The sequence below is a fragment of the Gossypium hirsutum genome, chromosome A11 (assembly GCF_007990345.1).
Source record: "Gossypium hirsutum isolate 1008001.06 chromosome A11, Gossypium_hirsutum_v2.1, whole genome shotgun sequence".
Taxonomy (NCBI): domain Eukaryota; kingdom Viridiplantae; phylum Streptophyta; class Magnoliopsida; order Malvales; family Malvaceae; genus Gossypium; species Gossypium hirsutum.
In genome coordinates this window covers 20,044,486-20,057,884 of record NC_053434.1, presented here as the reverse complement: position 1 = coordinate 20,057,884, position 13,399 = coordinate 20,044,486, and the positions used below count along the sequence as shown (strand labels likewise).

Sequence of the window (13,399 nt, the reverse complement as noted above, 5' to 3'; positions counted from 1 at the left end):
TAAGTTCTTTTAAATAAGGCTGAATAGAAATAATGCAACATCGTTTCATAACAGCAATAATCAACTATTTCGGCTTGGACATGATCGAATTGTATAACATGGGTTCCTTCACCATCCACACAACTTCTGTTGGTTCATTCTTTCCTAGATATCCATATTATTACGTATTTTACTCGAGCAAAGTCGACCTCTTGATTTGTGATGCAATTCTCTATCCGGTAACAATTTTAAACGGAGCAAGCGATACGGATGACCACTTACGTTCATTTAGGGCCAGTGGGAATATGTGTCTCCACATATTGTACATGTTTTCTATTTTGTACACTTCGTCGACATATCTCACGAAATCCAAACAGAGATTCTGACAAGCTGCAATTGCATGAGTGCATAGATAACGAAGTACGTCAAACGTCCCACAGTCGCAAGTCCTATTTATCAGGTGTACACGATATTGTCCGCAGGTAATATATTGGCTCCACTTGTCAAACCCTATCACATGAAACCATAGGTTGTTGTGATCGTGACACATAGTGTGCATCGTGTTGGCCCACGCTTTCGCCTTGTTAATTTCTTGCAATACCTTCCGTAACAACACATGGCCTCCCTGCATTTGGCCTTTATAACTTGTTGCTTGCTTTGGAAATAGTGGCGCCAAATGAAAATATGTCTCTCATACAACTGAGGTTATCGACAAATGATACGTTCCTTTTAGAACATAATTTATGCATTCAACCAGGTTTGTGGTCATATGACAATATCGTAGGCCGCCGTTGTATGCTTGTGTCTACTGTTTGAAAGGTATGTTACAAAGGTAGTCTGCGCCTTGATCATTAACTGAACGTAAATTCCCCAACATCTCATGAAAACGGTCTTTATTGATCTCAGCAAAAATTACATACCAATATTCTATTAAAAAAATTAAATATTACAACTGAAAGTATATTAATAGAGATTAAATACCTATGTTGGTCACTTGCTTTCGTTCAGTCATAGATTGGTATTGTCCGTAGTAGTTTGATGCAACGTGCCTTAGACAATACCGATGGTGTGTGCGATCCTATAAGATTCCATGTCGCTCGATTGTGGCTAGTATTCCAGTGTCCCGATCCGATATAACGCAGATATCAGGTTGGAGGCATACATGTTTCCTTAATTTAGAAAGAAAGAAATTTCAGTTATCAGCTGACTCTCCCGGTGTTATAGCAAATGCAATTGGAAGGATTCTCCCACCGCCATCCTATGCCACAACTAGCAATAGTCGATGAGTGTATTTACCATACATAAAGGTATTGTCAATTTGTACCAATGACTTGCAGTACACAAATGCATCCCGACATTGCTTAAAGCTTCAGAACAGATGCTTGAACACTTGGCATCCATGAAGCAATTAGTTGTTGTAGTACGTAGGGACCGTTTCAAGGTCTGTTATGCAACTTGAGACGTACCTCTCCAGTACCTGACACCACTGCCAAACCTCATTATATAAAGCGTCCTACCCACTATGCATATTTTCCAATGCCTTTTGCTTAGCTATCCAAGCCTTGCGATAAGAGGGCACGTACCTCAATTGGCTACAAATACTAGCAATTATGCATGACACAGAAGTCCTGAGATCCGTCTTCAATATCAATAGTATTAAGTTAGCTATCATGCCTGAATCCATCTTGGGATGATCTTATGAAACACCTGTCAATGAAGTACGTTACATAATGCAACATTAAGTAATAACATTATTATTTAAAACCCTAAACACTCAGTGATACTGTACTGGTAACACATGTATGTGGACCTTTGTACTTTTTTATCTTCCACAAGCCTGTCTTTTTCCTAAAAGAAGCCATGATTTTCCATAAACATGTACTATTTTGCACTGTTCACTTGGCCTTGAACTTTTCAGATTTGGATTTAACCACACTGTAGTTAACCCCCTGATTGATGTTATGTTGTTTCAAATCACCAAGACAACTATCCTTACTGGAAAACTCCTTACTAAGTTTCAAATCACCCGAATCTAATGTCGAACCTGTATGGTCACGCATTCTGTATGGTAGATCTGGAAACTCCAACACATCATCTACCGATATATCGACATTATGCATATAGGCTAGAGGCGAGTACGCCCTGAATCAAAAAACTTCTTCTTCTTTATCTGAACCCCCTTCAACGTCTTTAGGTTCGGATGGAATAGGCTCTAGTTTAGAAAATAATGCAACTTTTACACCATCGGGGCCGGGCTCTCGAGGTAGATCCACATCGGACTCATCATCCAACCCACTATCATCTGCAATGTACGAGGTCCCTTTGCAGGTGGACGTTGTAGGGAGTATATCATCCTTTCTTGTGGATATTTCATAACGTCTCCAATCAGATGTGGATTTCCAACTACTAGAACTTGATGTCATTCCCCAATACATATTTCTAGCATCAAACATTGACCTACCGATGTGCATGTCCCATCCACTAACCGAGTATCATGTAGGAGTTGTGTTTTCCATACTGCCACCAAACATGGGCCCTTCCATGTTCTGCCTCTTACTAACGGAGTGTTGGCTAGGGGTGTGTATTCCTCTCGAACAACAGTTGATGTTGAAGTCGCAAATGTTTCATTTGGAGATGAAAATTGAACATATAACTCAAGATAGGGTGATTTACTAGTAAGATGAGTCTGCACCATCTCCTCAACGCTACGAACACCTTTGATAACAAATGGTTCATATATCACGGGATCAATTGAAATACAAAATCGATACTTAATAGAAGAAACCCTACTTGGAATCATTCCGAAGATTTTGCGCCTAATTTTTTTATGAAATTCTGTAAAATCTATACTCTGGTTAAAAACCATTCGTGTTGTGTTCTCTGATAAAAAATAACGCAGTTATCGGTGTCACGGACATCACTATCATAGTAAATAACAGCACTAATACGTTCACTCATCTTAAATTTTTATTTTACTTAGTCTCTCGAATTTTACTTGCTGTAACTTTGCATCCTGAGAATAAAATTTGCCTCGTTTATAGCCTAAGGCCAATCATTAACTACTATAGAAAAAGAGCGTCCACGTGGGAGTTTTTTTTAGAAATTTTTCCAATATTGCATCCTGCTTGAAACATTTTTGACATTATTTGTTTAGAAACATCTTTTCAAAATTATTTTTTCAAGAACTACTGTAGAAAAAGAGCATCTGCGTGGGAGCTTTTTCCTGTAATTTTGCTGGCAGTGCATCCTGCTTGAAGCGTTTTTGACACTATTTGTTCAAAAACGTCTTCTCAAAATTATTTTTTCATGAACTACTGTAGAAAAAAGAGAGTCCACGTGATAGCTTTTTTCCGTAATTTTGCTGATACTACATCCTGCTTGAAGCGTTTTTGACACTATTTGTTCAGAAACGTTTTCTCAAAATTATTTTTTTAGGAACTACTTGCAATACCCCAAAAATTTTTATAGTAAAATATTATCCGTGATATAGTAAAATAAGAAAATAAAGTGACAAAAAGGGAAATTTTGAGTTATGTCAATATTGGGAAGTATATTATGACATATTGATTCAAGAAAAGATTAAATTGTAAAAGTGAGAAAAGTTTTATGGCCCAAGAGTAAATACTCAAAATTTGAAGGATTAAAGTATAAATATGAAAAGTTGAAGGACTAATAGTGCAAATATTTTAAGAGTGGAATGATCTAGAAACCAAGGAAATTGATGAATTAGGACCAAATTGAATAGGTGAAGAATTATGAGGGACTAAATTGCAATTTTACCAAATTAAGTGATGACTTAAGATTGGAATTTTAAAAGATCACAAAGGGCAAAATGGTCAATTGGAAGAGAGAGAAATCTAGAGACAATGATGATGTTGGAGATATTTTAGATAAATTAAATAAATAAATATTAGTTTATTAATACTTTAAATTGATTTTAAATGATATTTTTTTATTTTTATTTATTTTATTTAATATATATATGTAAGGAAAGAAAGGGGAGGATGGTCACCATTCTCATGCAACTAACATGAGAAGAAGAAGAAGAAAGAAAGTTTTCCTTTTCTTACAATTTAGTCCTTCCTCCAAAATTTCATTATTTTCACTTGAAAATTGAAAGAATTTCCATAGCCATCAAGAGAGAAAGATAGAAAGGAGATGATGGGGAGCAAGAATATCAAGTTGGATTCAAGAAATAGAAGCTGGAGGAGAGAGAAAAATCAAGTTAAAGATTGAAGTCAATAAGAAAAGGTAAGTACATCAAGATTTCAATATGTTTTTAAGTTTGTTATTATTGACAAAGCATGGAAATAATGTTATAGTAGAGTTTTCTTAGATAAGGTCCTATGTTCTTGATATGTTAGTGAAGAGAAAATAAGAGAAAGTGATGACAAATGGTGTAGAAAAAGAAAATAAGGGTGTTATAACATGGTAATTAATATATTGTACTAAAATAGTTTTGGACAGCAGTAGTAGTCTAACTTTGAAAAATCATCAAAAATTTTAGAAATATAATTAAATGATGAATAAAATATGAAATTAAAGCTTATTAAGTCTTGTTTCTTATAGAATAAATGATGTAAGCAATGGAATTGTAAATCATGAGAGATGATGAATTTTGTGAGATAGGGTCAGAATGATTTCGGGTTCCCCTGTTCTGACTTTATAAAATCATAAAAAATTGGATAAAAATAATTGTGGGCTTAAATTTATATGTTTAGAATTCTGAATTAGTCTATTTTCAATATAAACAAAATATGACATCATTTTAATCTTGTACGAAAAGATAATTAATTTTTAGTAAAGAAGGGTCAGAACTGTCAGACAACAGAACAGGGGTAACTTTAAAGAATAAACTGTACTTATTGGCTAAACCAAAAATTCTGAAAATTTTATGGCAAGAAGATATATATGTATAGTTTCAGGGAAAATTTTTGGATCTTAATTTGGAGCTCTATAGCTCCAGATATAAATAATTTAGTGACTATGACACAGATGGACAGCTTGAATATTCATAAAAGTAAATAAAAAATATATATAGATAATGTTACTTACAAGTGTGTTATATACATTAAGGATGTGGAATAGAGAGGAGGAGGAGGAAAACATATATGAATATTCATTTAGCATGGCTAATTTGCATATTTTAGACTCAGGGACTAAATTGTAAGAAAAGGAAAACTTTCTTTCTTCTTCTTCTTCTCACGTTAGTTGCATGAGAATGGTGATCATCCTCCCCTTTCTTTCCTTACATATATATATATTAAATAAAATAATAATAAAATAATAAAATATCATTTAAAAATTAATTTAAAGTATTAATAAACTAATATTTATTTATTTAATTTATCTAAAATATCTCCAACATCATCATTGTCTCTAGATTTCTCTCTCTTCCAATTGACCATTTTGCCCTTTGTGATCTTTTAAAATTCCAATCTTGAGTCGTCACTTAATTTAGTAAAATTACAATTTAGTCCCTCATAATTCACCAATTCAATTTGGTCCTAATTCATCAATTTTCCTTAGTTTCTAGATCATTCCAACCTTAAAATATTTGCACTATTAGTCCTTCAACTTTTCATATTTACACTTTAATCCTTCAAATTTTGAGTATTTACTCTTAGGCCACAAAACTTTTCTCACTTTTACAATTTAATCCTTTCTTGAATCAATATGTCATAATATACTTCCCAATATTGACATAACTTAAAATTTCTCTTTTTGTCACTTTATTTCCTTATTTTACTATATCACGGATAATATTTTACTATAAAAATTTTCGGGGTATTACACTACTGTAGAAAAAGAGTGTCCACATGGGAGCTTTTTTTTTTGTAATTTTACTGACAGTGCATCATGCTTGAAGCTTTTTTTACACTATTTGTTTAGAAACGTGTTCTCAAAATTATTTTTTCAAGGTACAAAATAGTCAATTTTGTTAAAAAAATAAACCCTAATTTAATTAAATTTAACCCTAAACCCTACACCCTAATTTAATTTATTTAAAACCCTAAAACTCTAATTTATCTAAAAACCATAAACCCTAATTTAACTTATTTAAAACCTTAATTTATTTAAAACCCTAACTTAATTTATTTAAAACCCTAAAAACCCTAATTTACTTAATTTATTTAACAATCCTAAACCTTAATTTAAATAATTTTTATAAAATAACACAAAATCCTGATTTATTTTTAAAATCTACTAAAACTCTAAACCCTAATTTGTTTTAACAAAAACCTAAACACTAAACCCTAACTTATTTTGGCAAAACCCTAACCTTAAAAACCCTAAAAAACCCTAAGAACTAAACATGCAAATATCCCTAACATATAAAAACACTAAGCAAACGCTGACGTGGCAAAAAACGCTCCCTTGGGGGCGCGCTTTGATGGCAATTTCCCCCTTAAACGCGGCCACGTAGGCGCTTTTTGCAAAAAGTGGCCATTTTCAGTGAATAATGGTGTAATCGGTCCATTTTCATAAATATGTTTGGAAATGGACCTTTTTAGATAATTAGTCAAGGAAAAGAAATTAAAAAAATAAAAAGAAAAATAAAGTTAATGAAGTAAGAAAAAAAAAGTTTTGATTTAATTTTTTTTTTGGTAATTTTGCTAGTTTATAATTTTTTAATTATAATTTATAATCTATTTTTAGAAAAATATTTTTAATAACTTTTCGGATGATAAATTATCATTGATACATGACATAATTTCATAAAACCACATGTTTCAAATCTAACACCATTAAAAAAAGTGTCAATATAGTGGATGGAATAAAAATTTAGGTATCAACTTAACAAAAATAAAACCTAAGTACTAAATTAAGATAAGTGAACAAATTCAAATATCAAAATTAAATTATAATTTTACCCTTTTATAAATCATTAAATTATAAATTTATATAAGATGTTAAAATTTACATAATTTGTGGTATATTATAAATTGTAATCCATATATAGTGGCATAAGCAAGAAAAAAAGAAGTATAAAATGTCAAGTCAAATTCAAAAAGACGCGCATGGGATCCAACCCAACGCATCTTTTATATTTATACATATTTCAATTGAGAACTTTTGTGGAAGACTTTCCTGATCGAAGGCTTATGGGGTTCTAATCCCACCTTACCAGCTTAGAGCCATGAAGATGCCATTCAACTATAAAACATTTCTAGCTTATGTTCCCAGATTTGTTGATCGATTCAACCAAAAAATTGGCTTCCAAAAAACACATGGCACAAGCTAACTACATTAGCTTCTTTTCAATTCACGGATACAAGGAAGTAGCAGATCATTGAAGAGAACAGTAGTGAAACAAGAAGAAACAGAGAAAATTAAACAAATTTGATAATTTCGTACCGAGAAGTAGAGATGAAATTCATATTACAAAACGAAGAAGAGAAGGGCTCAAATCTATGAAAAATATGCCTGATTTCAGAAGTGAAATATGAAAAACTCAGATTTGGAATGAATTTTGCTGTTGCAAACCAATCAAGCTCAATTATGGAAAGTTAAAAAAATTGTATATGAGTTTTTTTGGGGGGGGGTTTCCAAAGAAAATTTTCTAAAATTCAGAACAAATTTATTAAACAAAAGATAAAAGGAGAAGACACAAGTCATCTGAGTTCTCACCGTCGAAGAGGGAGAGACGCCGACACTGGTGATGGTTCTCGGTTGGAAGCTTTGTAAAGATACCTTTGGCTGTAAAGTTATTAAAATTTGGTTGGAAAAGTAAAATCTGAAGATTTTAAAATTTAACCCCCGAAATAAAAATTAAGAAAGAAATTTCTCTTCATTGCTTTCTTTAATTATCATTTACAATGGTATCAGAATGGGGCTGAGGGTGAGGAGAATTCAACCACTTAAAACCTCCTAAAGACCTCACACATATACAGTGCGAGAGTGAACCAATATCTAACAATGGACCTTCTAAGGTTTAGTTTGGATGGGCGGTGTGTTTAGCTCCGGTGAGGTTAAAAACAGCGGTGGCGGTGAGATTAGTTACTGTAGCGATGAGATTGGATACTGTAGCAGTGAGATTAGAAACAGCGGTGGAGTGTGTGTTTGGATTCAAACGCAGCTGTAGCGGTGAAAATAAAAAATGACTATTAAGGACATCATATTAGAATTGATATATAATAGAAGTTTTTAAATTATTTTACTTATATAAAATTATTAAAATATGTGAATTTATAAATTCATTTAATAAAATATTAAAATGTATCTTTTAATATTTTATTATAAATATTTTAATGAATTATATAATCAATTTAAATTATTTATTAGATAAAATGATAATAATTTTTAATTTTTTATAGTTAAATATTCTTTTATAACAATAATAAATATTATTTTCGCAAATAATAACATTATAGTTGAAGAGCTTTCGTAGTTATCTGTGAATTTGGTTATTTTCTTCCCAAAACAAATAAGATTGGGGAAGAACTTAGGCCAAAATTTAAAGGATAAAATGATAAAATGATATAAATAGAAGTATGGGTATTTTCCCAGTTGCCTTTAACTGCTGCTCTTTGCTTTAGTCCCGTTTCACTGTTGCAGTGAGATTGAATTTTTTTTTCACTACACTGGACTGGTGAACCAAACAGTAGACTCGTAAGGTTGAGTACCCAATTGTACTTCACTGGTGAAAAAAGCTCATCCAAAGGCAGCCTAATTCTTAAGGTTTTAGACATTCATCGTTAACTTGGTCTAGGGAGAGCAATGATCCACCATCTTTACTAGGCATTGGAGTAAACCTTTTCGACGTGCGTTTTGTTGCAACCAGTGCTGGGGAACGCTCCCACTCACTCTCACTCTCACTATCACTGCCATCCGCAGATTTGAAAACCGGGTGGATATACGCATTTTGAAGGAACCCTTTCAAGTTCAAGTTTGCTTCTTTTGCTCGCTCCAATGTATCTTTTATCATTGCTTCCTGGAATAAACCCAGAAGAGTTGCTATGAATTCCAGTTGTAATATAATGTGTACATAAAGGAAAAAAAAAAAAAAACCCTTTTACTTCGTTTCCCTTTTATAAGTAATGCAAACTTGGAGTTTAGCCTAATTGATTATCATCCCCCACGTATGAAGTTCAAATATTGGCATTTGCAACGGAAAAATAGAAGCACCAAAGAAATACCAAAATCTTGCGTCTAATTTAGATCAGTACAACTAACCTGTAAAGGATATCTAACGAAAGCTGGTTCATAACGCCCTTTGCAGAATCTGTGGAAGCATATGGTCAATACGGGAAGGGTGATAAGCAATGGAGTCGACTGAGAAGCTTCTTTAGTGCTCAATAATCCCATTAGTAGCAGCTGTGAGACGATTAAGGCCGCAACGACACGGACATGAACATCAGGCCAGAATGCTGCAGCACTTTCATATTCCTGATGGTAAACATTTATGATCTACAAGTTCATTTCGGTATGTATTAGAGCAAGAATTTCTAGGAGAAAATGGAACAAACAGTTGGCATAAGCATATTAGTTTAGTTGTTACCTGATGACGGTATACGACATAAGCCAAGGCAAAGAATACTGTTATGAAGGGAAGCAGTATCGGAGTCACCACAGCATAAACAAGACCGAGTAGGAAGTAAAGTTGTATTTGAGGTTCGCCGGTATTAAAGCCAACGGTCCCGGGATCCATTGCTTCTTCCCGGTCCTTTTCGGTGTTAACCAAGAAGGAATTCTTTAAGTGGTAGATTATCAGGGGCTTCAACCTCAGTATCTCCCCAGCAACTCCGGCCCAACCATCAACCATTATATAAGTAATGAAGAATGTTGCCTTCATTGGAATTGAGACCCCAATTGTCTTTGGTATCCTACAAGGAGACATGTAAGGCAATGGCAAACAGAGAGGATGGTCATAAGCTAATCGAGCAATTGTACTATAAATTACAAGGCATATATATGAGAACGTACTGACTAGTAGATTGGTGGATAAAATGATTAAGTTGCTGAAACGCAGTTCCGGTTATTATGCTCCCAAGAAAAACATTAATAAATTGGAAGAAATAATATCTACTTGCAGATCTCCTTTCCAGAGCAGATAGGCTAATAAATCCTTCGAACTTTGACATCATCATCAATATAGTAGGCAGCAACAAAAGAAATATCTTCAGAGCAATCCCAGGAAGAAAACCTTGGATGAATGACTTTATGAATTTCCTGCATGAAACATGGATGTTGGTAATTTATGCTAGGTATGAGCAGAAAGAAGATGAAGAAGAAAAGGAACTCACACTTCAATTATGGGTTTGAGGAAGGGAAGCGCTTTCTCAATGCTCTCAATGTTAGCAAGCGATTGTACAATAGCTATAGGGATCATGAAAAAGAATGTAAGAAAGAAAAATGCAACGGCAGCAATAAGCCTTCGAATTGTGAGAAAAACAAATGGAATGGCTAGGTTTTCCCAGTAAACATCTCGTGGTTCAGGAGCCCACTCGGTCAGCCACGTAGTTGGGTTCCTAGATTGTTGGGTTTGTGCACACACAGCAGCTCCCCATCGAGTTTTGAAGGAAACGAATGCTGCTGGCATGATTGATTTTCTGTTGCTATTAACCTTCTCTCTCTCACCACATATCTGACAACAGTCATTAAAGGAACAGATACTTAAGCCCATACTTCCATATTATTACCACTGTTACTATAATCTAACCAAATGCTACTTACATCTCTAGATAATCTCTCAACAATGGATGTATAAAAATCGATTGCATCTACTCTGTTTCCCCAAAGGCCAAGGAAACCAGTCTGCTTGATGGAGAGAAACTCATCAAATGAACTTTGTTTTGAGTTGAATATTAAACTAAATATTTTACCAAAAAAAAAAAATGAGTACCTTCAATGAAGGTCTCTTTAAGGGATTCCTTTTGTATTTATTTTGATAGAAGTCTAGCCAATTCTGAATTTTCTTCTTCTCATTGACCAATTCTGAGAGCTTGTTAGCGTTGTAAACAAGCTGCAACAAAGAAAAGGTTATGGCGGATGATATGATTTTTAATGTTGATGTAAGAGACCAAACCTGGTGACTGAGATAGTGATGTGGATGGTTGACAAGGAAGAAATGTTGGACAAGATCAGTAACTGATTCATCGGGATCAGGTGGGACGTTTCTGACCAGTACCTTTATACCAACAAAATGATGTCACAGAACAAGAACTGGACTTCATTCTTTATCATAATTTAAATCTTCATAGCAGTAGGATTCTCTTAAACCCCACATAATTACTTATCTGCTTCAATGTGAGTGGGTTCAAAAGTAGACTTTATAAAAATTCACCTTATTTATCAAATCTAGACTTGATTCTCTTATGAAAGAAGTAATAGAAATAGAGGTTACTGTAAATTGGTCAGGGCGTCGTTGGTCCGACGCAAGGAAATGCAATCTCATAGCTGCCACTATCTCATACTCTCTTTTCAAAACGTAGCATGTCCAAAACGTAAAGCAATATGCCAGTACTAAATGCGTCCAAAACCTACAGTTAATAATTAAAAAAAGAAGAAGAACGAAGCAGCAATTTATTTTGTCATATGATTATTTAGAAAACTAATTCAACTAGTAAAGTGTAGTGAGAAAGCATACTTATGCGATCCAATCGGAATATTTGATATAGAGGTCTTATCTATATCGCTGTATGTTAAACCCGAATGCTCCAATGTATTATTGCTCCAATTAACTGGAATCGTCACCGTAAATGCTATCAATGCTATGGGACCAAATATTTTAAGCCTGCCACCAAACCAACATCCCACTAGCCCCATCATGATCAAAACCAATTTCTGATTTATTACTAGTGTTTCAATACAAATACATACCCCAACAAGTAAATCCTCAAGTAAACAGCTGAATCCAATCCGGCATGGTCGATCAGCTCAGGCTCCGGCATTTGGAGTGCGGCAGGCATCCAGTTCAGAAACCTGGTGTATGACCTCAGGTCCAAGTTCACGAACTTGCTTGCAAACGCACTTCCATTCACCAAAGGACTGCTTCTTAAGCCTTTGATATACCATTTGGGGAAGTAAACCCTGTCATTCACTGGTTGAATCCGAAGCATTGCAAATGCTAAAAAGAAAGCGAATGCTGTGAGAATATTGATAGCTGCTGCAACCCCGATATCGTTTAGAGTAGCCATGTTTTATTTGCGTCAACGATCAACAAACACCACTTTCCTGGAAACTGAGAAAAAAAAATTAAATAAAAAGGAGAGAAAATCAAAGGTGTGTGAAAAGGAAATCAAGTGGAAGGTTAAGATATGGTGGTGGGATTTGCACATTCCATCTTTGTCTGTTTTCTGTAAAGGCAAAGGATCAGAGTATAAAAGGAAACAGAGATATCAGGTCAGGTAGGAAGAATTTATTTATTTATTTATTTTTAACATCAACTGATGCAGGGGAGCAGTTTTTCCTTTTCTTTCTTTTTTTATTAAATATTATATTACATTGTACATTGATTGGTGGTAACGAAGAAGATATAACGGTTGTTTGTCGGGTCAAAGTCGCATTTGGTTTTTTAATACTGAAAATCAAATAAATCGAGTTAATCACTTAAATAGAATATAAATCAAATCTATTTAGAAAATCAAATAAACCAAAATGAATTTTTTTGGTTTTTGATATTTTTTAATTGAAACTAATTCTAATTAATACTTATAATTTTATTTCACATAATTATCTTCTTTATTCATCGTATCACTTTTATATTTAATTTTATTTCAAATTCATTATGAAAATATTAAAAATTAAATCAAACCATTTTTAATCAACTCAAAAAATATTATTTTCTTACATAATAAAATTCTTCCTTTAATATATGCTATTGCTACTATTAACTGTTATATATATAGTTTTAATATAGGCTTGAATTAATATATATAATTTATAATATAAATAATAAAGCGTATATTAAAACTATATTATAAATTATATATATTTATATATATATATTAATTCACATTTTTAGGCCATTATCTAAAGCGTATTAACTATTAAGGTATTCTTGTTGTTTTAATTTCAAAACTATATTATGAAGAAATAACATAATTATATTTAAATTATAAGTATCGTAAATTTTTTTTGCATGAACCCAAAAAATTTAGTCAATTTGAGCTGTATAAAATTATATATATATATTGATTTATGAAAGTTTGGATTGAATCCAAACAATCCATCTCTTTCTTAATTATAAAAACTTTAAAAATATTTATTTTTTTATTGTTTAAAATTATTACCTTTATCTAAATTTAATAGAATAAAATTAGATGCTAAATGGGGTATAATTTTTTTAATATATCAAATAAGCCTTATTTTAAAATAAATTTTCATTTCAATGAAAAATTAAGTAGGAAATAAAATTAAATCGTTTTATTGAATCAGAAAATTACTAATTTATATATATATATGGTTAAATATCACT

General features: G+C 32.8%; 1 protein-coding gene across 4 annotated transcripts; it reads right to left on the bottom strand.

Moving 5' to 3' along the window:
- Positions 1-8,490: 8,490 nt before the first annotated feature.
- Positions 8,491-12,396, bottom strand: LOC107923140 (CSC1-like protein At3g21620). 4 transcript variants are annotated; one of them, XM_041081313.1, is made up of 11 exons: positions 11,803-12,396; positions 11,570-11,716; positions 11,327-11,462; positions 11,009-11,110; positions 10,826-10,945; positions 10,657-10,737; positions 10,227-10,567; positions 9,907-10,152; positions 9,482-9,806; positions 9,157-9,369; positions 8,491-8,914 (listed from the first exon to the last, which is right to left on the bottom strand). In XM_041081313.1, exons 1-11 carry the CDS (start codon positions 12,117-12,119, stop codon positions 8,657-8,659), a joined length of 2,286 nt encoding a protein of 761 aa, XP_040937247.1. In that variant the 5' UTR covers positions 12,120-12,396; the 3' UTR covers positions 8,491-8,656. The 4 variants fall into 4 exon arrangements, with proteins under 4 accessions (XP_040937247.1, XP_016708845.1, XP_040937246.1 ...); XM_016853356.2 differs by having other exon boundaries at positions 9,157-9,390; positions 11,803-12,395; XM_041081312.1 differs by having other exon boundaries at positions 10,826-11,110.
- Between the last annotated feature and the right edge of the window lie 1,003 nt (positions 12,397-13,399).

What these genes read in the sequence shown, in the direction of transcription:
- LOC107923140 (XM_016853355.2), bottom strand. Translation starts at nt 12,119, where the DNA reads ATGGCTACTCTAAACGATATCGGGGTTGCAGCAGCTATCAATATTCTC. An exon ending in ATTCCGATTGGATCGCATAA is followed by an intron (nt 11,463 to 11,569) that starts GTATGCTTTCTC and finishes TATTAACTGTAG; the next exon opens with GTTTTGGACGCATTTAGTAC. An exon ending in TTGAGAGATTATCTAGAGAT is followed by an intron (nt 10,568 to 10,656) that starts GTAAGTAGCATT and finishes GACTGTTGTCAG; the next exon opens with ATATGTGGTGAGAGAGAGAA.